The sequence below is a fragment of the Pseudophryne corroboree genome, chromosome 5 (assembly GCF_028390025.1).
Source record: "Pseudophryne corroboree isolate aPseCor3 chromosome 5, aPseCor3.hap2, whole genome shotgun sequence".
Taxonomy (NCBI): domain Eukaryota; kingdom Metazoa; phylum Chordata; class Amphibia; order Anura; family Myobatrachidae; genus Pseudophryne; species Pseudophryne corroboree.
In genome coordinates this window covers 280,533,625-280,556,256 of record NC_086448.1, presented here as the reverse complement: position 1 = coordinate 280,556,256, position 22,632 = coordinate 280,533,625, and the positions used below count along the sequence as shown (strand labels likewise).

The window sequence follows — 22,632 nt, the reverse complement described above, 5'->3', positions numbered from 1 at the left end:
GCGCTGTCTTCCCGCTCTTCTGGAGATTATACTGGCCTGAGGAATTGTGCTGGCAACGATCCTGGGACACTGACAGGCTTGGAGGTCAGTGTAGTGTATAGGCGCTGGCTCAGGGCGCCCCTCACAGCGCAGCACTATGTACCGCTGAGCCCCCATACCCTATTGCCGACATCTACACACTGGCCCCCCGCTTGCTAGGGGTGGTGGTGACTAACTCGCCACAGATCTTCTGGCTCTGTAAGGGGGTGGCGGCATGCTGCTGGGGTGAGCGATCCCCTATGGCGGGGAACGTTCGATCCCCTCAGGAGCTCAGTGTCCTGTCAGCACAGATAGTGGCTCAGACCCCGCAGGGCGGACACTACTCCCCCCCCCTTAGTCCCAAGAAGCAGGGAGGCTGTTGCCAGAAGCCTCCCTGTAAAATAATAAACTCTAAAAACAAACTTTTACCAGAGAAGCTCTGTAGAGCTCCCCTAGCTGTGACCGGCTCCTCCGGGAACATTTTCTAAACTGAGTCTGGTAGGAGGGGAATAGAGGAAGGAGCCAGCCCACACCCTCAAACTCTGTGCTCAAGTACCAATGGCTCCTAGTGGACCAGTCTATACCACATGGTACTAATGTGGACCCCAGCATCCTCTGGGACATAAGAGAAATACTGGAACAAGTCTCCATATGAAACCTGGGGCACCCAAAAGTACTTGTTCAGTGCTTTGGAATTAATTTGGGCCGGTATGACCATTTAGCTTCTGACTAGAAACAGGTTGGAATCAAACCTTGTCCTCATTGTGTAGAAGGAACTGAATTATTACTGCTGCTTGCAAAGCCCTCGTTTTCGTTTCCACAGAAGACGGTTTGGTACATTTTTGTAAATGAGGGAGTTTCCTGAAACCACCTACAGCACTTGGTATTACCAGGTGGTTTATTATCCAAGTAATAACCAGGACCAACACTGCTTAGCTTCCAAGATCAGATAAAATTGGGCATGTCCAGTGTGGTGTGGCTGTAGATCATAACCGTGAGATACCGCTTTTTACACCAAGGCATCTGTAGTAGACATCTGTAGTAGCCAGCTCTGTGCAAACTGAAGAAGTCAGCCTCCCACCCTGGGTTCCCCTAGGTGGAGGCCCGCACCAACAGGCTGATGGCTTAATTTAAGATTTGAAAACAGGTCTTCTGGTAGCCCAATAGCTTTTAGTCTTACTAGACTTGTTGGATTGGGACTGTTTGTATTTACCCTTTCCATTTGCTTTTCCCTGATTCCGAAAGAACCAGAAAGCTGGAAACTAGGCTTGAATTTATGTGTGAAAGTAACTTTCACTTTCTAGGAGTCTGCTTCGGACTCCAAAATACTGTTAATTCTTTACCAAAAAGAATATCTCCAGTAAAACAAGATAAGACTCCAGAACCTTCCTGGATTCTGATTCAGTTTACTATGTACATAAACCCATATCCAGGTCCGCTTACCGCTGCCTGTTTGATATGCATATGGAATTTTTGTTTTCTAGATGCCATTGAAAGATCCACTTTCAGTGCATCTGCTCAGGCTGTGCCTATGTGGCCGACGCCAAAGCTGGTTTAACGATTGCCCCAGACAAAAAGAAAAAAATGGTCTTTAGAAAACCATTGAGTCTCCTATCCGTGACATCATTTATTTATGTAGAAAACAAAATGAACGTAGCTTTTCGCATCAATCTAAGATCTGCGAATCTACTTAGGGAGCCACCCTTAATAGTCCCCAACTGAACGAGAATAATTGGAATTTCATTACCTGGAATTCTCTTCCTACTGGGCAAAACCCAACATAATTTCCATAAGTTGTTTTGGGATGTTTAAACACAGCTGCCTTGGTTTCAAACATAGGCTCTGCTACTTGAGGATAGAATGACTTACATAGCACTAATTAACTCAGATATACACTGAGCTGAGACCTTCCAAAGTGCAATGAGTCCTCAGCTAAACATGTGTAGACTGTGAAGATGTTGTATTATGTCTATGTGATTTACTTACCACCAGCCTTTAAGCCTGCCTTTGTTAAAAGACTGTCATTCCCTAGGTGGATAACCTCAGAATGAAAAATGCATGTAAGGGTTAATAGGATAACCTATCGCTGGTATAGGGGCTGTCATTACCTGCTCAGCTACATTGGATAATGTCTGTGCAAAATAGCTCATGAAGGTTCAACCAGAACCTGTGCCTGCCTCGTTTATTTTAGAGGCTTTGGAGACAACTAACCATTTTGCACATAATCCCCTTGAACCACAATAGGTTAACCTCAGTCTGCAAGATAACATGAATCGAGTGTTGGTGCTGCTGAGGAAAGTATTTTCCTCACCATTGCCGCTCTTAGACATGATACATAAATCACACATCTTTACAGTGTTATTACACAATTTGTGACTGTAATTACTTTAAAATTTGTTAAAATGACATACCATCCAACCCTATCCTGCTTAACACCAGCATTGAGGATCGGAATACACAGATTTTTAACTGACAGAATTTATAGTAAAGTCAGCAATCACACTAGCAGTCAGTCACAGGTTATACATTAGTATAAGCAATATGAGCACATATTCCATTACAAATACATTTAAAGTATGTAGGAAAAACATATTACTGCATTACCTTATATAGGAATTTTAAACATATTCAGTTGCACAGCAAAAGAAAACTACAGCAACAGTTATCAGACTCATATGCATCAACCACTTTAACTATTCGTACTCAAAGGTAGATAGAGACTTAGGGGGTAATTCCAAGTTGATCGCAGCAGGATTTTTGTTAGCAGTTGGGCAAAACCATGTGCACTGCAGGGGAGGCAGATATAACATGTGCAGAGAGAGTTAGATTTGGGTGGGTTATTTTGTTTCTGTGCAGGGTAAACACTGGCTGCTTTATTTTTACACTGCAATTTAGATTGCAGATTGAACACACCCCACCCAAATCTAACTCTCTCTGCACATGTTAAATCTGCCTCCCCTGCAGTGCACATGGTTTTGCCCAATTGCTAAAAAATTTCATGCTGCGATCAACTTGGAATTACCCCCTTAGTGCTGTATAGCCCGTACTCAGTAGAGTGGGATGCAGGGAGACTCACCCCGCTTCCAGGATCGATCAATACGTTTGCGATCACTGATTGGATCCAGACGCTACTAATGTACACTGCCGCTCCATGAACCTATAGTGAACACAGACGCTCAGTGAACACAGACGCACCAGTCACACAGCCGCCTATGCTGCGACTGGGTCCCCTTCGTATACAGCGTCTCAGAGGGAAGCGGGAAAACAGTTCATGGTAGGAGACTCTGAGGAAACTGGTCATGAACTGGGAGGAGGGGCAACCAGGAGAGAGTCTGACTCCCCACTGCTGACATCAACCCTAGGGATCGAGGCCTCATACTATTCCTGGAGCCTATGATCCCTAAGGCCTAGCGTTGGTGCACCCAAGGTGGCAGCCGCGTCAGCGACTGTTTGGTAGTCTCTTTCCAAAACAGTGCGGCTGTGTCCGTATTCCCCTTCTAAGTGGAACAGATGCCTTACCTTCTCCCCGTGCTCTGGACACAGCCTGGTAACGTCTGCTGGACCTGCTAGTATATCCAACACAGACGTCCGCCGAAACAGCACTGTACTCGTGGGTAAGCGTTGTCGTGACCCGGCGGAGAGTTGTTGGAGCGACTCTTTCTAAGGTACACATAAGACGCTTTTTAGAAAGATCACTCAAGAAAAATAATAAGACTATAAAAATAAAATAAGAAAGCTTAGGGCTGCTAAAAACCAGCAGCCCTCTGACCATGGTCTGGCTCCTGCCGCACCAAACAAAAAACTGATTTGCCTGAGCCAGGAGAGGTATATGGACGGTCCCGTTGCATGCTGGGAGGCCAAAAAGCTTTGATTGATAGGTGCAAATCCGCTGTCGCTTCATCATATCCCAATGTTATCCTGTGGATAACCTGTGCACCCTGCAGGAGAAACTTTAGTTTATTGGTTTGCACATGCCCTATTGCAAAGAAATATATTTGGTAAAAGCTGCCTTTCTAGAGTTGTTACATATGGGTCTACTACGCTTGGCCGGCAGTCGGGAACCCGGCGCCCAGCATACCGGCGCCGGGATCCCGAACGCCAGAATGCCGGCAGTGGGGCGAGCTCAAAATAGCCCCTTGCGGGCACGGTGGCGTGCTACCCTACTTATTCTCCCTCCAGGGGTGTCGTGGACACCCCAAGAGGGAAAATAGTTGTCGGCATCCCGGCGCCAGTATGCTGAGCGTCGGGATCCTGACAGCCGGGATATTGTGTGCCACCAGTTACATATGACACAAAACTGCTCGGTGGATACAGTTGCATCCAAAAGGGGATTATTCAGATTGGATTGCAGATTCTGCTTTTCTTTCGCATGCTGGGGGCCGCCTATCGGAGGGCAAGGCCGCCCAGCATGCTGAATGTTCTGTCCAATGGCTGCGACCGCCACAACTGCGGATGACCCCCTGCCTTCTCAGCCTGGCTGCGAAGGCAGGCGGCCCGCCGCCATTTTTGCCATTGGAGCGACTGCGTGTGACGTCATGCAGCCATCCCAACCCGTTCGAAGCGACCTGCCGCCGCCCTGTCAATCAGGCAGAGGCGTTTGGAGCCAAGGTGATCCAATTGCATTGGCGGGACCTGCGCGTGTGCATTGGCGCTGGCAAGGGGGAAATTGCAAAATTGCAGTTGCATCGCATCTCAACAACCTCCAAAGTGCACAGCATATGTGGGCCATGTGCAAGGGCCAAACATATAGACAACTCTGCCTAGTAGACAAAAAATAGTCTCAAATAGAAAATTCACAAAGGAAGCAAAGTGGATAAAATGAATGCAATAGGAATGTATTATGTAACAGTAGAAGGAGGGTCCATAGAAACAGGTACACTAATATTGTCTGAAGGTGGGAATACAATTTCAGATACATCGATATTGTAAACTTTTTTGGGTACGAATAGTAAAATATGCAATAAATACAAACCCGTCCTTCTGGATTCTTGTCTGGATGATATTTCTGAGCAAGTCTAAAGTATGCTTTCCTTATCTTACTCTCCTCTTGCCTTCAATAAAAAGAAAGGAAAGATTAGTTCACAGAACAAAATTCTTCTCAGGGCATTTATTCCTTCCTGGTGTGTTCACACCATGGTATAAAGGGAAAATAGGAATGCTGCTTTACACATTTCAAAGATATATTTCAGTTGTTTTAATATTTTAATTGGTGCTGCTTTATTTTATACGCAAGATCTGAGTCCACATGCACCATACTGAATTTATACTTCAAAGGAGACTGAAGCTACTAAGCCTATGCTTTCAATGTATGATAAGGAGAAAATAGTGACATAAAATGTGTAGTACGTGAGCTAGATTATAGCACGTCCTTTAATGTATCAGTTCAAAGTAACAGAGCAAAATGAAATACAATTAATAAAATAATCTTTTAATTGACTAATATTAGCATATGATATTATAGTTAAAACTGTAATAGTGGAGGTTAGTAAACTTGCTTTAAATATAAATACATTAAATACAGGTTTCTCTGACAAAATAATATAAATTTTCAGTTGGCAGAAACTATAATAAAATGTCAGAACACTTATAATTTACCAGGTTTTAAAATCAATTTGTAATCCAACAGTATATTGCACACACTTGGTTTTCTATATGGCATAGTACAAAATACATGATTCATTTAGCATACCAACATATATAAGAACAGCACTAGTTGACAACGGGCATTAAAAATGAAATTCACACACCAAATAAATGTAAATACTGCTGAAACTCGACAATTTCATTTTCTCTACAGGTACAGTATCTCTCCATTAAATGAAACACACATGAAGCAAATTATTATAAACATACAATTAACCATCTGTTCTCTCCCCCCAAAAATCTAAAGGTAACTCAGAGATGCAACTTTGACTGAATATAAAGGAATTTGAAGTAATTATTAAACACACTAAGGGGTATATTCAAATGACGGAAAAACGGTTTTCGACTTTTTTAGGTCAGAAAGGGGTTCCGACCTATTCAATATACCCCAAAATTATCAGACAAGTCTGCGAATTCGACTTATCGGAAAGCACGTAGATTGGCGGAATAGCTGCTGATTCGAATACTTCTGTCGGAAATGGGGCCAAATCCAACATGTTTTGGCCCCCTTTCAGACCATCTCAATCCGACTTTAAAAAAAGTCGTATTGAGATGAGGGACATTGAGCTGAGAGGAGGAGACGGGGGAGAGCCGCGGGGACACGGGAGAGAGCAGCACTACAGCAGCATAGCAGGAGCATGTGTCACAGCTGCCGCTCACAGCAGCATCCACCCAGCTCCAGCAAGCGAGACCTCCCTTGCTGGAGCCGGGTGGACGCTGCAGCGAGCGGCGGCTGTGACACATCCTCCTGTTACGCTTGCTGGAGCCGCTGCTGTAATACTGCTCTCCCCCGTCTCCTCCTCTGTGCTCCCTCATCTCAATTCGACTTTTTTAAAAGTCGAATTGAGATGGCCATTTGAATAGCCGTTATCGGATCCATTCCGACAAATGCATGTCGGAATGGATCCGACTTCAATTGAATATACCCCTATATTTGAATAACTGTATGATTGCTAAATACTTTTTTTTTTTTTTAAACTCTATTTATTCAACAAGAGCCAAATAGACATACATAGAAACATAAGCAGATACCAATAAACAGACAGCTCTGAATTTTAAAAGAAAACCCCCAGAAAACATAGCATAACACGAAATAAAAGGGAACGAGACATAAGAAAGTGGGGGGCAGAGGGGGAGGGCCAAAACAAAAATAAGAATTTACTTACCGATAATTCTATTTCTCATAGTCCGTAGTGGATGCTGGGGACTCCGAAAGGACCATGGGGAATAGCGGCTCCGCAGGAGACTGGGCACAAAGTAAAAGCTTTAGGACTAGCTGGTGTGCACTGGCTCCTCCCCCTATGACCCTCCTCCAAGCCTCAGTTAGGATACTGTGCCCGGACGAGCGTACACAATAAGGAAGGATTTTGAATCCCGGGTAAGACTCATTACCAGCCACACCAATCACACCGTACAACTTGTGATCTGAACCCAGTTAACAGCATGATAACAGAAGGAGCCTCTGAAAAGATGGCTCACAACAACAATAACCCGATTTTTGTAACAATAACTATGTACAAGTAATGCAGACAATCCGCACTTGGGATGGGCGCCCAGCATCCACTACGGACTATGAGAAATAGAATTATCGGTAAGTAAATTCTTATTTTCTCTAACGTCCTAGTGGATGCTGGGGACTCCGAAAGGACCATGGGGATTATACCAAAGCTCCCAAACGGGCGGGAGAGTGCGGATGACTCTGCAGCACCGAATGAGAGAACTCCAGGTCCTCCTCAGCCAGGGTATCAAATTTGTAGAATTTAGCAAACGTGTTTGCCCCTGACCAAGTAGCTGCTCGGCAAAGTTGTAAAGCCGAGACCCCTCGGGCAGCCGCCCAAGATGAGCCCACTTTCCGTGTGGAATGGGCTTTTACAGATTTTGGCTGTGGCAGGCCTGCCACAGAATGTGCAAGCTGAATTGTACTACAAATCCAACGAGCAATCGTCTGCTTAGAAGCAGGAGCACCCAGCTTGTTGGGTGCATACAGGATAAACAGCAAGTCAGATTTTCTGACTCCAGCCGTCCTGGAAACATATATTTTCAGGGCCCTGACTACGTCCAGCAACTTGGAATCCTCCAAGTCCCTAGTAGCCGCAGGCACCACAATAGGTTGGTTTAAGTGAAATGCTGAAAACACCTTAGGGAGAAATTGAGGACGAGTCCTCAATTCCGCCCTGTCCGAATGGAAAATCAGATAAGGGCTTTTACAGGATAAAACCGCCAATTCTGACACGCGCCTGGCCCAGGCCAGGGCCAACAGCATGACCACTTTCCATGTGAGATATTTTAACTCCACAGATTTAAGTGGTTCAAACCAATGTGACTTTTGGAATCCAAAAAAAAACTACATTGAGATCCCAAGTGCCACTGGAGGCACAAAAGGAGGCTGCATATGCAGTACCCCTTTTACAAACGTCTGAACTTCAGGGACTGAAGCTAGTTCTTTTTGGAAGAAAATTGACAGGGCCGAAATTTGAACCTTAATGGACCCCAATTTCAGGCCCATAGACACTCCTGTTTGCAGGAAATGTAGGAATCGACCCAGTCGAATTTCCACCGTCGGGCCTTACTGGCCTCGCACTACGCAACATATTTTCGCCAATTGCGGTGATAATGTTTTTGCGGTTACATCCTTCCTGGCTTTGATCAGGATAGGGATGACTTCATCCGGAATGCCCTTTTTCCTTCAGGATCCGGCGTTCAACCGCCATGCCGTCAAACGCAGCCGCGGTAAGTCTTGGAACAGACAGGGTCCCTGCTGGAGCAGGTCCCTTCTTAGAGGTAGAGGCCACGGATCCTCCGTGAGCATCTCTTGAAGTTCCGGTTACCAAGTCCTTCTTGGCCAATCCGGAGCCACGAATATAGTGCTTACTCCTCACCATCTTATCAATCTCAGTACCTTGGGTATGAGAGGCAGAGGAGGAAACACATACCCTGACTGGTACACCCACGGTGTTACCAGAGCGTCTACAGCTATTGCCTGAGGGTCCCTGGACCTGGCGCAATACCTGTCGAGTTTTTCCCAACGGTTTATAATCCTGTGGAAGACTTCTGGGTGAAGTCCCCACTCTCCCCGGGTGGAGGTCGTGCTGAGGAAGTCTGCTTCCCAGTTGTCCACTCCCGGAATGAATACTGCTGACAGTGCTATCCCATGATTTTCCGCCCAGCGAAGAATCCTTGCAGCTTCTGTCATTGCCCTTCTGCTTCTTGTGCCACCCTGTCTGTTTACGTGGGTGACTGCCGTGATGTTGTCCGACTGGATCAACACCGGCTGTCCTTGAAGCAAAGGTCTTGCTAAGCTTAGAGCATTGTAAATGTCCCTTAGCTTCAGGATATTTATGTGAAGTGATGTCTCCAGGCTTGACCATAAGTCCTGGATATTCCTTCCCTGTGTGACTGCTCCCCAGCCTCGCAGGCTGGCATCCGTGGTTACCAGGACCCAGTCCTGAATGCCGAATCTGCGGCCCTCTAGAAGATGAGCACTCTGCAACCACCACAGGAGGGACACCCTTGTCCTTGGTGACAGGGTTATCCGCTGATGCATCTGAAGATGCGACCCGGACCATTTGTCCAGCAGGTCCCACTGGAAAGTTCTTGCGTGGAATCTGCCGAATGGGATTGCTTCGTAGGAAGCCCCCATTTTACCCAGAACCCTTGTACATTGATGCACTGAGACTTGGCTCGGTTTGAGGAGGTTCCTGACTAGCTCGGATAATTCCCTGGCTTTCTCCTCCGGGAGAAACACCTTTTTCTGGACTGTGTCCAGGATCATCCCTAGGAACAGAAGACACGTCGACGGAACCAGCTGCGATTTTGGAATATTGAGAATCCAATCGTGCTGCCGCAACACTATCTGAGATCGTGCTACACCGACCTCCAACTGTTCCCTGGATCTTACCCTTATCAGGGAATCGTCCAAGTAAGGGATAACTAAAATTCCCTTCCTTCGAAGGAACATCATCATTTCGGCCATTACCTTGGTAAAGACCCGGGGTGCCGTGGACCATCCCTACGGCAGCGTCTGAACTGATAGTGACAGTTCTGTACCATAAACCTGAGGTACCCTTGGTGAGAAGGGTAAATTTTGACATGAAGGTAAGCATCCTTGATGTCCCGAGACATCATGTAGTCCCCTTCTTCCAGGTTCGCAATCACTGCTCTGAGTGACTCAATCTTGAATTTGAACCTCTGTATGTAAGTGTTCAAAGATTTTAGAATCGGTCTCACCGAGCCGTCTGGCTTCGGTACCACAATAGTGTGGAATAATACCCCGTTCCCTGTTGCAGGAGGGGTACCTTGATTATCACCTGCTGGGAATACAGCTTGTGAATGGCTTCCAAAACTGCCTCCCTGTCAGAGGGAGACGTCGGTAAAGTCGACTTTTGGAAACGGCGAGGGGGAGACGTCTCGAATTCCAATATGTACCCCTGAGATATTACCTGAAGGATCCAGGGGTCTACTTGCGAGTGAGCCCACTGCGCACTGAAATTCATTGAGAACGGGCCCCCACCGTGCCTGAGCTTGTAAAGCCCTAGCGTCATACTGAGGGCTTGGCAGAGGCTGGAAAGGGTTTCTGTTCCTGGGAACTGGCTGATCTCTGCAGCCTTTTTCCTCTCCCTCTGTCACGAGCAGAAAAGAGGAACCTTTTGTCCGCTTGCCAACAAAGGACTGCGCCTGATAATACGGCGTCTTATTTTGAGAGGCGACCTGGGGTACAAACGTGGATTTCCCAGCTGTTGCCGTGGCCACCAGGTCTAAAAGACCGACCCCAAATGTCCCCTTTCAAAGGCAATACTTCCAAATGACGTTTGGAATCCGCATCACCTGACCATTTTACTGGTAGAATTGGACAACGCACTTATACTTGATGCCAGTCGGCAATTATTCCGCTGTGCATCATGCATATATAGAAATGCATCTTTTAAATGCTCTATAGGCAATAATATACTATCCTTATCTAGGATATCAATATTTCCAGTCAGGGAATCCGACCATGCCAACCCAGCACTGCACCTCCAGGCTGAGGCGATAGCTGGTCGCAGTATAACACCAGTATGTGTGTAAATACCTTTTTTTGGATACCCTCCTGCTTTCTATCAGCAGGATCCTTAAGGGCGGCCATCTCATGAGAGGGTAGAGCCCTTGTTCTTACAAGCGTATGAGCGCCTTATCCCCCCTAGGGGGTGTTTCCCAATGCATCCTAACCTCTGGCGGGAAAGGGTATGCAGCCAATACTTTTTAAGAAATTATTAATTGTTATCGGGGGGAAACCCACGCATCATCACACATTTTATTTCTCAGATTCAGGAAAACTACAGGTAGTTTTTCCCTCACCGAACATAATACCCCTTTTTTGGTGGTACTCGTATTATCAGAAATGTATAAAACATTTTCCATTGTATCAATCATGTAACGTGTGGCCCTACTGGAAATCACGGTTGTCTCTTCACCGTCGACACAGGAGTCAGTATCCGTGTCGGCGTCTGCATCTGCCATCTGCCTGACGGCCTATGAGACGTCTGGACAGGCACAAGCTGAGTAGCCGGCTGTCTCATGTCAACCACTGTTTTTTTATATAGAGCTGACACTGTCACGTAATTTTCAACAGTACATCCACTCAGGTGTCGACCCCCTAGGGGGTGACATCACTGTTACAGACACTCTGCTCCGCCTCCACATCATTTTCCTCCTCATACATGTCGACACACACGTACCGACACCCAGCACACACACAGGGAATGCTCTGATAGAGGACAGGACCCACTTAGCCCTTTGGGGAGACAGAGGGAGAGTTTGCCAGCACACACCAGAGCGCTATATATGTATAGGGACAACCTTAACAATAAGTGTCTATCCCTTATAGCTGCTTATATTAGTGATGAGCGAGGTTCGGTTTTACTCGGTTTTACTCGGTTTTACTCGGTTCTCAAAACGGCATCTTATTGGCTATCCAAAACACGTGACATCCGTGAGCCAATAAGATGCCGTTTTGAGAACCGAGTAAAACCGAGTAAAACCGAATCCGCTCATCACTAGCTTATATCTGTTATTTTGCCAAATAAGTGCCCCCCTCTCTTTTTTACCCTGTTTCTGTAGTTGCAGGGGAGATTCTGGGAGCCTTCCTACCAGCGGAGCTGTGTGGGAAAAATGGCGGTGTGCTGAGGAGATAGGCCCCGCCCCCTTCACGGCGGGCTCTTCTCCCGCTTTTTACTGGAAAACTGGCAGGGGTTAAATACATCCATATAGCCCAGGAGCTATATGTGATGTATTTTTCGCCAACTAAGGTAAATTCATTGCTTCCCAGGACGCCCCCCCCCAGCGTCCTGCACCCTCAGTGACCGGAGTGTGAAGTGTGCTGAGAGCAATGGCGCACAGCTGCAGTGCTGTGCGCTACCTTATGAAGACAGGAAAGTCTTCTGCCGCCGATTTATGGACCTCTTCTTGCTTCAGCATCTGTAAGGGGGCCGGCGGCGCGGCTCCGGGACCCATCCATGGCTGGGCCTGTGATCGTCCCTCTGGAGCTAATGTCCAGTAGCCTAAGAAACCCAATCCACTCTGCACGCAGGTGAGTTCGTTTCTCTCCCCTAAGTCCCTCGATGCAGTGAGCCTGTTGCCAGCAGGTCTCACTGAAAATAAAAAACCTATTTAAACTTTTACTCTAAGCAGCTCAGGAGAGCCACCTAGATTGCACCCTTCTCGTTCGGGCACAAAATCTAACTGAGGCTTGGAGGAGGGTCATAGGGGGAGGAGCCAGTGCACACCAGCTAGTCCTAAAGCTTTTACTTTGTGCCCAGTCTCCTGCGGAGCCGCTATTCCCCATGGTCCTTTCGGAGTCCCCAGCATCCACTAGGACGTTAGAGAAAAATATGATTGCTAAATACTTTAAACCCCCCCACCCCTTCCAGTAGCTGAAACAAATAAGGTTAGAGAGAAATCCATTCAATGCAAAACTAGTTCCAGTAATTAGCACTTTAGTTGTGAGACTGCCAGATGCAATGTTTTTAAGGTAGAGATTTTCTACCATCAGGGAATAGGTGATTCCCATCAAAAAGTTCACTAATCTAGCTTGTGCCATCTCTTGCTGTAATTGTGCAGGATTAGTTTTCATACATACACATTCAAATATTTTTGCTTTCATTAAAAACGACCTAAAAAGCTTTCACTTACTGTCCATGTCCTCTAGGAAGACCAAGAACTTCATAAGCATCATCAATGGACATGGTTGGAGGCTTCTTCTCTACTTCTTTTTTCCATGCATCCAAAGTGTCCTTCAATAGTTTCACCTGCAAAGACGAGTATATTTGCACAATCTTACTGTAAAACTTTGCATACACAGCATTTAAAGTGACAGACTGAAAGCTCCCCAAAACATCACCTTATGGCACGACTTACAGGATCTTTTATTGGCCAATCCGGAAATCTGATTGTGTCACAGAAATGTTTCAGGTAGTAGATGTTACAGAACAGCTCGTTCTCCAGTTGGGGATAATTGATGACTGGGATTGGGCAGTACTGATAAAGTGCTCTAGTGTTACTCTGGAGGCGGGGGCTAAAGTCAGCCAAGTGGGCTGCTATCTTCTCAATCATAAGACGTCTGCAATATGTCAAGAGGAAAAAGTGAAAAAGAAGGGGAGATAATAGGTCAAACCGTTAATAATTATATATATATTGTGGATATTTGAAAGGACAAAATATCCAGTGACAAGAATATGCACATAATGACATGTAAATGGCTGAAACAAAACCCCTGTGTAATAATTTGCCTGAACTGCAGACAGCAAAATATGACAAACCGACAACCAAAATATTCATGTGTATTTGCAAGCTTCAGTGCTGAGGTCAGTTTACCAAGTTCAGTAACAATATTTGTAAATTAACCAGAAAATCAGGCCAGACTTTAATATCAAAATAATCTAAAACGATTTAAATTACATAAACAGCACTCTTATGGGTCTATTTCTCAGCTCTTTTGCTGACAAGAACAACCTCTAAGATAAATTTTAAGAACTGACACCCAACTGACTTTTCAATCTAATAGACAAGAAAAAACAGACACCCAACCGACTTTTCAAACATTTGAATTCCCACTAGGAATGTTGTGAAAATACCTTTTGCATAGGAGAGGCTGTTCATGAAGTATCATGGACATCATTAACGGAATAGATTGATGCAATTAAATATTTTCCGTTTGATTTTTTTTTTAAAAATGGAACTATTGCCCTGACCCCACAAAATTATAATATTTTCACTGTGATAAGAAATACTTTTAAAAAAAGAGTGAACAGCACTATAAGTGGTAAATTTACTAAGGTAGAAGTTTTTTAGAACTGGTGATGTTGCTCATAGCAACCGATCAGATTCTACTTAACATTTATCTAGCTGCTTCTAGAATATAATAGATGGAATATGACTGATTGCTATGGGCAACATCACCAGTTCTAAAAAAAAAAACCTCCCACCTTTGTAAATTTTACCCCAAGTCTTTCTTTGATAAATTTACTGTCTAATCTATAATAAAATAATGAAAAGTAATATAAACTACAGAAATAGATGACATTTTAAAATAAAAGCATACAACATGTGATTAGGAAAGGTGATGCATACCTCATCTCACTGCTCCATATAGCTTCTGGAGTATCAAATTCCCCAAGAAAAATTTCTGAAAATTTTTCTGGTTCATAGTTTTCTAGATAGCATACCATGGCTTCCGGAAGAATATGGCCCAGTATGCTCCTCTGAAAAATGTCTGGTCCTTTGCTCTGTTAGAACAAAATAATTTCTATTATATAATATAGTTTTGATCTCACATGAGCAAAATATAGTTACCCCCTAGCAACTAACTGGTCAATTTTGTTTAATAATTTTCAGTGAAAGCTGCTTGCTTATTGCTGGCCATCGTTTCAGCATGAATAGCAGTTTTACACAAAGCTTGTGACAATTAGGCAGGTGTGGAAAAATGCTGCATACTAAGAATACTATTGTTAACAAATATTACATAAATTCATGTTATTTTAATAACTGACAAACATAATTCAGTATGTACCGTAATATGGATACGTTTTAATCTGATTAATCTGCATCGATAAAATTGATTCCCCCTTTCTAATTTAGGAAACCCCTGTTTAAATCAGTGTTAATTTTACACATGCCTCCCAATTAACGTCACATGCACACAGACACAGCCAGCATAAACCATGTATGTAGCACAGGGATGGGCAGGTAACTAATACTGAGTGCCGCATTCCACTTTTGGAAGATGCAGCCGTTGCCAGGGCAACCAGGTTGTTTACTCTGGTGGCAGAGTGACAGTTGGAAGCAGCGATGAAAGCCATATTGAAGAGGTAGTTTCTTTCCAGCTGCGCTGTGGCTCAAAATGCAAAGATATCTATAAAGGTGGAGAGGAAACGAAGGCGGAAGGTATAATCCAGTTCAGAAGAAGAGAAGATCTCCATGAAGGAGAAGAAAAGAAGGAGGGAGCTAGTATCTAGTGCAAAAGAGGAGAAGAACAAGGCCGGTAATGGCAGGAAGATGATTATAATTTCAGATTCCTCTGAAGAACAACAGCCAAAGGTCCCAATCAAGTAGGAAAAGAATAGATGGGGGAAGTTTTCATCCACTTCGGAGTCGAAGAGGAAAAACATACAAGACGGCAAGATCTGGATCCATTCTGAGTCCTCTGATGAGGAAGAGCTGCATCCAGAAAGGAAGGAAAGAAGAAAGGAAAAGATGTATGACATTCTCATCCAGTTCAGAGGAGAAGACCGGACAGAAGAGGACGAAGAAAGAAGAACATCAAGAAGATACAAAAACAAGGGGAACCAGCAGTGCTGCATTATTCTGCCCCAGGAACACCATCCAGAGAGTGACATTTTTCCATCATTTAGGCTCTAGGTCACTGGGGCCAGGGGAGGTGGAGGTGGGAAGTTTATGTCTCTGGGATAGGAGGGGAAGGCTAGGTAGTGTATGGCTTATCCCTTGGGCCAAAGGGGTAAGGTATGTTCTGGTGCCCGGGGAGGGTAAGTGGGGGGGGGGGGAGGGGGGAGTTGGCAACACAGCTCCTTTTTGTATAAATGGTGCAGCTGGGACCATGTCATAGTGCTAACTGTTCAAACCCTACCTTAACCTCTGGCGATCTTGTATAGTTTTGCAACTTGCACCACTTGCTGCTTGTTCATAAGACGACAGATGCAAGCCAAGCAGCCCTGAAGCAGGAACAGAGTGACGTCACCACCAGCCGCCTGGTAAGACGCACAGTGCCTGGCTACAGACAAGCAGCAAGGGGAGCAACCTGCAAAACTACCAGAGATCGCCAGAAGTTAAGGTAGAGAAAACTTAGTGAAGGTTAGACAGAGCCTGCCTTCCTGTTCACCTCTCCGTTAGGGCTGCTTAGACTATTGTGCCCCACTGGACCAGTCCCGCTAACGCTACCCTGCTGCTCTGGCTAAAGGCACATGGAAGTGCCAGAGAGCCAGAGAAGATGCCAGCTTCCAGTTTGCGTTCCACAGTGTAAAGCAAATCCTGGAAGTGTGGCAGATTAGGAATCTGCCCGGCCCAACAGACGGGGCAATTGGCCGGCAAAGCAGGAGCTTGCCAGCTATCCTGGTGCCCCAATTCGCCCCTGCTGAATAGTGATGGTTATTCAAAGAGGAAAACAAAACCGTTTTGGAGAAACAAAAAAAACAAAAAACAAAAAAAAAAGTCTTAGAAACATTGCAGCATTTACATAAATTTCATGCTCACCTCTTCAGACCTGAATGCTTGCTTAGTGTGAGTGTACTTCAGAAACCTAAAAGAAGCCCCCAAAAAATAACGGTTTTACTAATGCATTATTTGACACTAGACTTTACTGAAATTTGTTTATAAGAATAGGGAAAAAAGTTAGAATAAAAAGCATTAAACAAAATTCGGTAAAATAATGATTTTTGTAAACAGAAGGTAGTTTTATGAAATGATTGTGGCGAGTAAAAACTAAATTTTTTCGCCCATTACTAGTTTATTTTCTGTTATGAAGACAAAACAAAAAAAACACGTCATGGCAGTTTCCAAAGCCTATATTTTAGCATGCTCTTGTTAGTGCAGCCCCTGTTCAGTGACTCCTTACCTGGCTATAGGAAGCACATTGGATCCAGTGTACATCATTATAAAGAAGAACACACCAGTGAGATAGAAACGAGGCAGCTGTGGGTTGTCTTGCATGATGTGATAGAGCAATATGGAAACCTTCTCTACCAGGATGGGGTCAAACGTCAGCAAAAGCTGAGAAATGAAATGGAAACACAACTGCTTTCAGCCAAAGCAAATAAACCACAGCAGTGGTTTGAGTGGAAAATATCAATGGAAAGTGAAAAAAATGTTTAGAGAAAGCAAATGTTTCTAAACTTTTTTCCCCCTTTTTGGCATTTCATGTATTGGAATATGAAAAGAACAAAACAAAACAGGAAGATGGAGGACCACAGACCAAAAAGAAGATAAAGTAAATAGTGTGGTTATTACATAACAACATGCTCCTTACCTCAGTGATATGGGGCAGGCATGTGTTATCAGTCAGCAACCTTTTCACTTTAGGCAATGGCCTAATAATGGCATTATCTGCATCCCTGAAATGAACATTTGTGTACTTATTACTAAACCATATAAATGTCTTTGTGCAGAAACTTCTTTAACATTTTATATAGGGTTTACGGCAAATTCAACATTAGATAATAAGCCACAGTACAACAGCTGTGCAGAAAAACAGTAAACGCTTCAAAGGAAAATAACTAAATAACACGCTGTACTTCCACTAGATCACATGGCTGTTTGCCTCACTAATTACCCCATGATGTGAGCTAATCCAGTAGTCAGAGTTCCAAGGCTGACTAACCAAGAGGGACTGATAATGTTATTTCGTCAACATTAAACCATCATAAATTGACCAACATGTGTATAAGAGGATTATTAGCAAATTCTACTGTTTTATCAATCCGACATTAAATCTGCATAAAAGACTCATGACAATGTTTTAAGTAAACATGGTACAGCTTACATAAATACATATGGAGGGTTCTGGGACCAGTAGGTGTAGGAATACTTTCTAACAGACATGAAAATGATAATGACATCTTAAATGGGATAATGAAACTATGGATTCTTTGAAGAAACTGAATAAAGAGGGAATAACGCAAAATAAAGTAGCTTTTACGTAACAGAATGGCCCATAACTTATTGCTAAAATATAGAGGAAGAACCATTGTAGGTCAAGACATTTTCACATACAGTATAACTGTGATGGTTATGGAAGCATACTGTTATGGGCCCTACAGACATGCCGATCCGCCACCGAGGTGCCCGACGGCCGATACGGCCGACGGGCGACCCGGCGGCGGGGGGGGCAGTGACGGGGGGGGTGAAGTTTCTTCACTCCCCCTGTCACGCGGCTCCATTGAAGTGCAGGCAAATATGGACCAGATCGTCCATATTGGCCTGCATGCACAGCCAACGGGGGACCAGCGATGAACGAGCGCGGGGCCGCGCATCGTTCATCGCTGGAGCCTCCACACTGAAAGATATGAACGAGTTCTCGTTCATTTATGAACGAGATCGTTCATATCTTTCAAACAAATTGGCATGTGTGTAGGGCCTTTTACATACAGCGCAGTACCCAATTAGCCACTGTAATTTACCATGGCTAATGGATTCGCTGGGGGCTATCCAATTACCCCCGATAGCCGCCATTTAATCCCCAATAAGCAGCCCTCAGAGCCATGGTAACACATGAGTCTGAATACTTATCCTGGATCCCATGTGTTATCAGACAAAAACAGGCCAATTTTCTCCTGAAGAAAGTTAGATGCAAGGCCGAGTTCAGGAAAAAAAAAATCTGTTTTTAATTGGATAGCCCAACAAGTCCCGTCAGTAAAAACATTGCGCTATCAGCCAGTTATTTTTTTGGAAGGGGGGGGGGGTGAATGGTTGCGGCTAAAAGGATTACAGCCCCCCCCCCCCCCATAGAATAGATATCTAAATTTCAGCAGCAAATGAGGAATATACCACAAGAAGGATGGGATCCCTTTGGATGGTTGGATAAAGCAATTTCAAAATTAATTGCAGGATTCCTCCAGTATGTGTATTTCAATTGTATTGCATGTACCAATCATTTGCAGTATGTGCACAAAACCATATGACATGAAAACTACTCCATAACATACAGTATGAGCAAGATAAACTACTCTTTGTACAGATGTGACCTCATACATTTTACCTAATACGCCATGCAGTGAGGGATGCCTGGCGTGAGTGAGCTGACAGGTCCTGTGCACAGTACCGGATCTTGCCACGGGCAAGCAGTACTTTTGCCCGGGGCGCCGCCTTCCGGAGGGCGCCGCACCATGGCAAGATCCGCCACTGTGCCCTCTGCAGTGCCCCCCGCTGGTCCCCCGCTTTGAAGGGAACCAGACGCTAAGCGTCTAGTTTCCCTTCATGGAGAGGACTGTGCTGTGCGCGATGACGTCATCGCGCACCGCACAGCAAAGGTCCTCTCCATGAAGGGAAACTAGACGAAGCGTCTAGTTTCCCTTCATGGAGAGGACCTTTGCTGTGCGGTGCGCGATGACGTCATCGCGCACCGCACAGCATAGTGGCAGAGACACTAGGGGTCATAATTGACCTCTAGTGTCTATGCTGTGCTATGGGAGAGACGTAATGACGTCTCTCCCATAGATCCGAGGACAGACACAACCATCCGAGTCCAGGAGAAGAGCGGCGCCGGCGGAGGAGGAGGTCTGGAATCAGGAGCAGGGATTGTAAGTATACTTTTATTTATTATTTTTTTTTTTTCCAGCTGCGCTACAGGGGGCACAAATGGGGGCGTAACTGACCACGCCCCCATATGAAGCCACGCCCCCATTTTTGCCCGGGGCGCCACAAGGGCAAGATCCGGCCCTGCCTGTGCAACTCTGTCGGGTGTCTTATGCGTCTTACTCACATCGCTACGTGAATAGAAGGCACAAGCAGACTCTGCTGATTAAAATATGCGGCATGCCTATATTTGTGTGCATCTGCGGCTTTTCTAGAAAAATGCTGTAGAGGAGCATTTTGTATGCAGATACAGCTGTACATAGAATATAGGCATGTCACATATCATTTTAATCACCAAAAGCTGATTGGGTGTTCTATTCGCATCATTTTGTGAATAAGATGCATTTTAATGGAGAGTTTCACAAAAAGATGCTTGGCGCTATCAAGTCAAGGGCTGTTGAACATGTACGGAGACTAGATGTAGGTGGACACATCTGTAGTTCTGTGCGTAGACTACAGGCCCATCCCTCAAGTATTGATGTACGTCATCAGTGGCGGATTTAGGGGGGGGGGCACCAAGGCACGTGCCCCGCTGTCATTTTTAATTGATTTTTGTATTGACCGCGTCCGCGCTGCTGCGCGCACCCGCACCCGACATGTCCCCCTCCTCCCCTGTCACCTGCTGCTGCACTGCTCCTGTGTGTTCCTCCTCCTGATTGGCTCCCTGGAGAAATGTGACATGTAGTCAGTGCAGAGGAGCCGAGCAGGAGGAGGAACTTCACAGATCCAGGCCACCGCCGCCACTGGGGGACAGCGCACTGCCGCCGCTGAGGGACAGCGCACCGCCACCGAGAGAGAGCGCTCCGCCGCCGCTGAGGGACAGTGCGCGCCGCCGCTGAGGGACAGTGCACCGCCGCCGCCGCTGAGGGTCATCACCCAGGAACAGTGTACGGTGGTGGGATACACTACCAGAGCCACTCTGCCTGTAGCTGCACAGCAGGAGAAAGATACCCTGCTCTTTGGTAACGACCAGGTAAAATGTGTCACTATTATTATAATACTGTTGGTCACACATGGTGTAAACCCTACATTGCAGCTCCTCAACTTCCAGCCGCTTTAATAATACAGTAAGAAACGTAACAGTAAGGATTTCACTTGGTCTGCAGAACCCAGATTTTGAAGGTAAAATGAGTAGACTGCAAGGAATTCTGGGTACACCGCATTAAATCTGAATGAACAATATGTGCCCTGTATGATGCTGCACTTGTACAAGCTCATTAATAAGAGAGAAGAGCTCCCAACACTCCGCACGTTCCTGTATTACTGTGCTCTATGTATAATGGTAGTCTGAACGATGCGCTCCGCTGCACCATGTCCAGTTTCGCCGCTCCTCAGATAGCTGCTCGTTACATCAAGGTCAGATATCTGCATAGCAGGGAAGCATCTCCCGGGATGCAGACTAGGTATCACTCCACTGGCTTGACAGAACGTTTAATTTGACAACAACTACTTGGCTGTCGCTTTCAGGCAGGGGTGTACTTGCATTGCGCTCTGACCTCGGACTGGTAAATAGACCAGAAAGGAGGGAAGTGAGTAGTGATGGAAAATGTGTAGCTCAGCAAAAGCCTGATGAAGGACTGAAACGCTCCGACACCCGGCTGTACCTCGGTGGTGTGCGCCTGTGTGACCAGCAGCCCGCTGCCCACCCGTACACAGCATCGCAAGGGTCCATCCGGGACAGCAGCCGCCAGCGCCGCCCACCGAGCAAGAAGACGACGCCTGCCTGACTGGCCCTGCTTTCTGCTGGTGAACGGTCTTTTGTTTGGGGGGGGGGGAGGCCCGGGGGGTGACCTGGGGAGGGAGAATTGTGCTGCTGTGAGGCGCTGGGCGGTCTCTTGCTGGGGGGGGGGGGGGGGGGGGGGGAGTTTGGGGGTGACCTGGAGAGAGAATGGTGCTGCAGTGAGCGGTCTTTTGCTGAAGGGAGACCTGGGGAGGGAGACTGGTGCTGCTGTGAGCGGTTTTTTTGCTGGGGGGGGGGGGGAGTGGGGGTGACCTTCCCGCTGTCAATCTTCATGCGATCGCCGCTACGATCGCTTTCTTCGGTGTTCTTGTCGTTTCCCAGCAACGGCCGTCGCTGTGCAATAACGCACCTGCGCATTGCGTCCGTCACGTATGCGCAGTTCTGACCCGTTCACACGGCTGCGAAAACCAGCAGCGTGCGAACGGGTCGGAATGACCCCCATAAGGTATAAGAACTAACTGTGGACCTGTACCCCCTCCAGCAGTGCATTTCGACCATAGACACACTCGATACTCACATTGAGAACTTGACCACACCCCCTCACACAATTGGTCACACCCACTGAAACTTGGTCACGCCCACTCCACTTCTAATTCCACCCCTCCTTGATAGCACAACCACTTATGGTGCTCCCCCCTGTAATTTTTTTCTGGATCCGCCGCTGTACGTCATCCTAAACACTCCCTAGTTTTAATGTTTTCATTATTGTTTTAGGATGCAATCAAGATTGCACTGGTGGAATGATGAGGAAGCAAGCTACTTGACACAATATTAATAGCTTGTGATTACTTTCATCAATAAAGCTGTAAATTACACTAACATTGTATGAGGAAATATGCCCCCTAGTGGATGAAGTAACAGGAGGCTAAAAAACGAGTTTTATGGTAAGAACGTTTACCTTTGTTAAAACTCTTTCTGCGAGGTACACTGGGCTCCACAAGGATAGACATTGGGGTGTAGAGTAGGATCTTGATCTGAGGCACCAACAGGCTAAAAAGCTTTGACTGTTCCCAGAATGCATAGCGCCGCCTCCTCTATAACCCCGCCTCCCTGCACAAGAGCTCAGTTTTTAGGCCCTCATTCCGAGTTGTTCGCTCGCAAGCTGCTTTTAGCAGCATTTCACACGCTAAGCCGCCGCCTACTGGGAGTGAATCTTAGCTTATCAAAATTGCGAACGAAAGATTCGCAATATTGCGAAAAGACTTCTCTGTGCAGTTTCTGAGTAGCTCGAGACATACTCTTCCAGTGCGATCAGTTCAGTGCTTGTCGTTCCTGGTTTGACGTCACAAACATACCCAGCGTTCGCTCAGACACTCCTCCGTTTCTCCAGCCACTCCCGCGTTTTTCCCGTTTTTTCAAACACTCCCATAAAACGGCCTGTTTCCGCCCAGAAA

At 45.9% G+C, this 22,632-nt stretch overlaps 1 protein-coding gene across 8 annotated transcripts in view; it reads right to left on the bottom strand.

The window, feature by feature from the left end:
- Nucleotides 1-22,632, bottom strand: part of DNAJC13 (DnaJ heat shock protein family (Hsp40) member C13) — a 554,470-nt gene that overhangs the window by 135,112 nt on the left and 396,726 nt on the right. For all 8 annotated transcript variants that reach the window (XR_010177689.1, XM_063922373.1, XM_063922368.1 and 5 more), the window contains 7 exons: nucleotides 17,174-17,258; nucleotides 16,763-16,917; nucleotides 16,402-16,447; nucleotides 14,266-14,420; nucleotides 13,054-13,255; nucleotides 12,829-12,944; nucleotides 4,991-5,069 (listed from right to left, as the gene is read on the bottom strand). Coding sequence is in view for 7 of the 8 variants with exons in the window: in XM_063922373.1 (XP_063778443.1) it covers nucleotides 4,991-5,069; nucleotides 12,829-12,944; nucleotides 13,054-13,255; nucleotides 14,266-14,420; nucleotides 16,402-16,447; nucleotides 16,763-16,917; nucleotides 17,174-17,258 (838 nt within the window). In the remaining variant the exon portion in view is untranslated. The remainder of the gene's footprint in view (nucleotides 1-4,990; nucleotides 5,070-12,828; nucleotides 12,945-13,053; nucleotides 13,256-14,265; nucleotides 14,421-16,401; nucleotides 16,448-16,762; nucleotides 16,918-17,173; nucleotides 17,259-22,632) is intronic.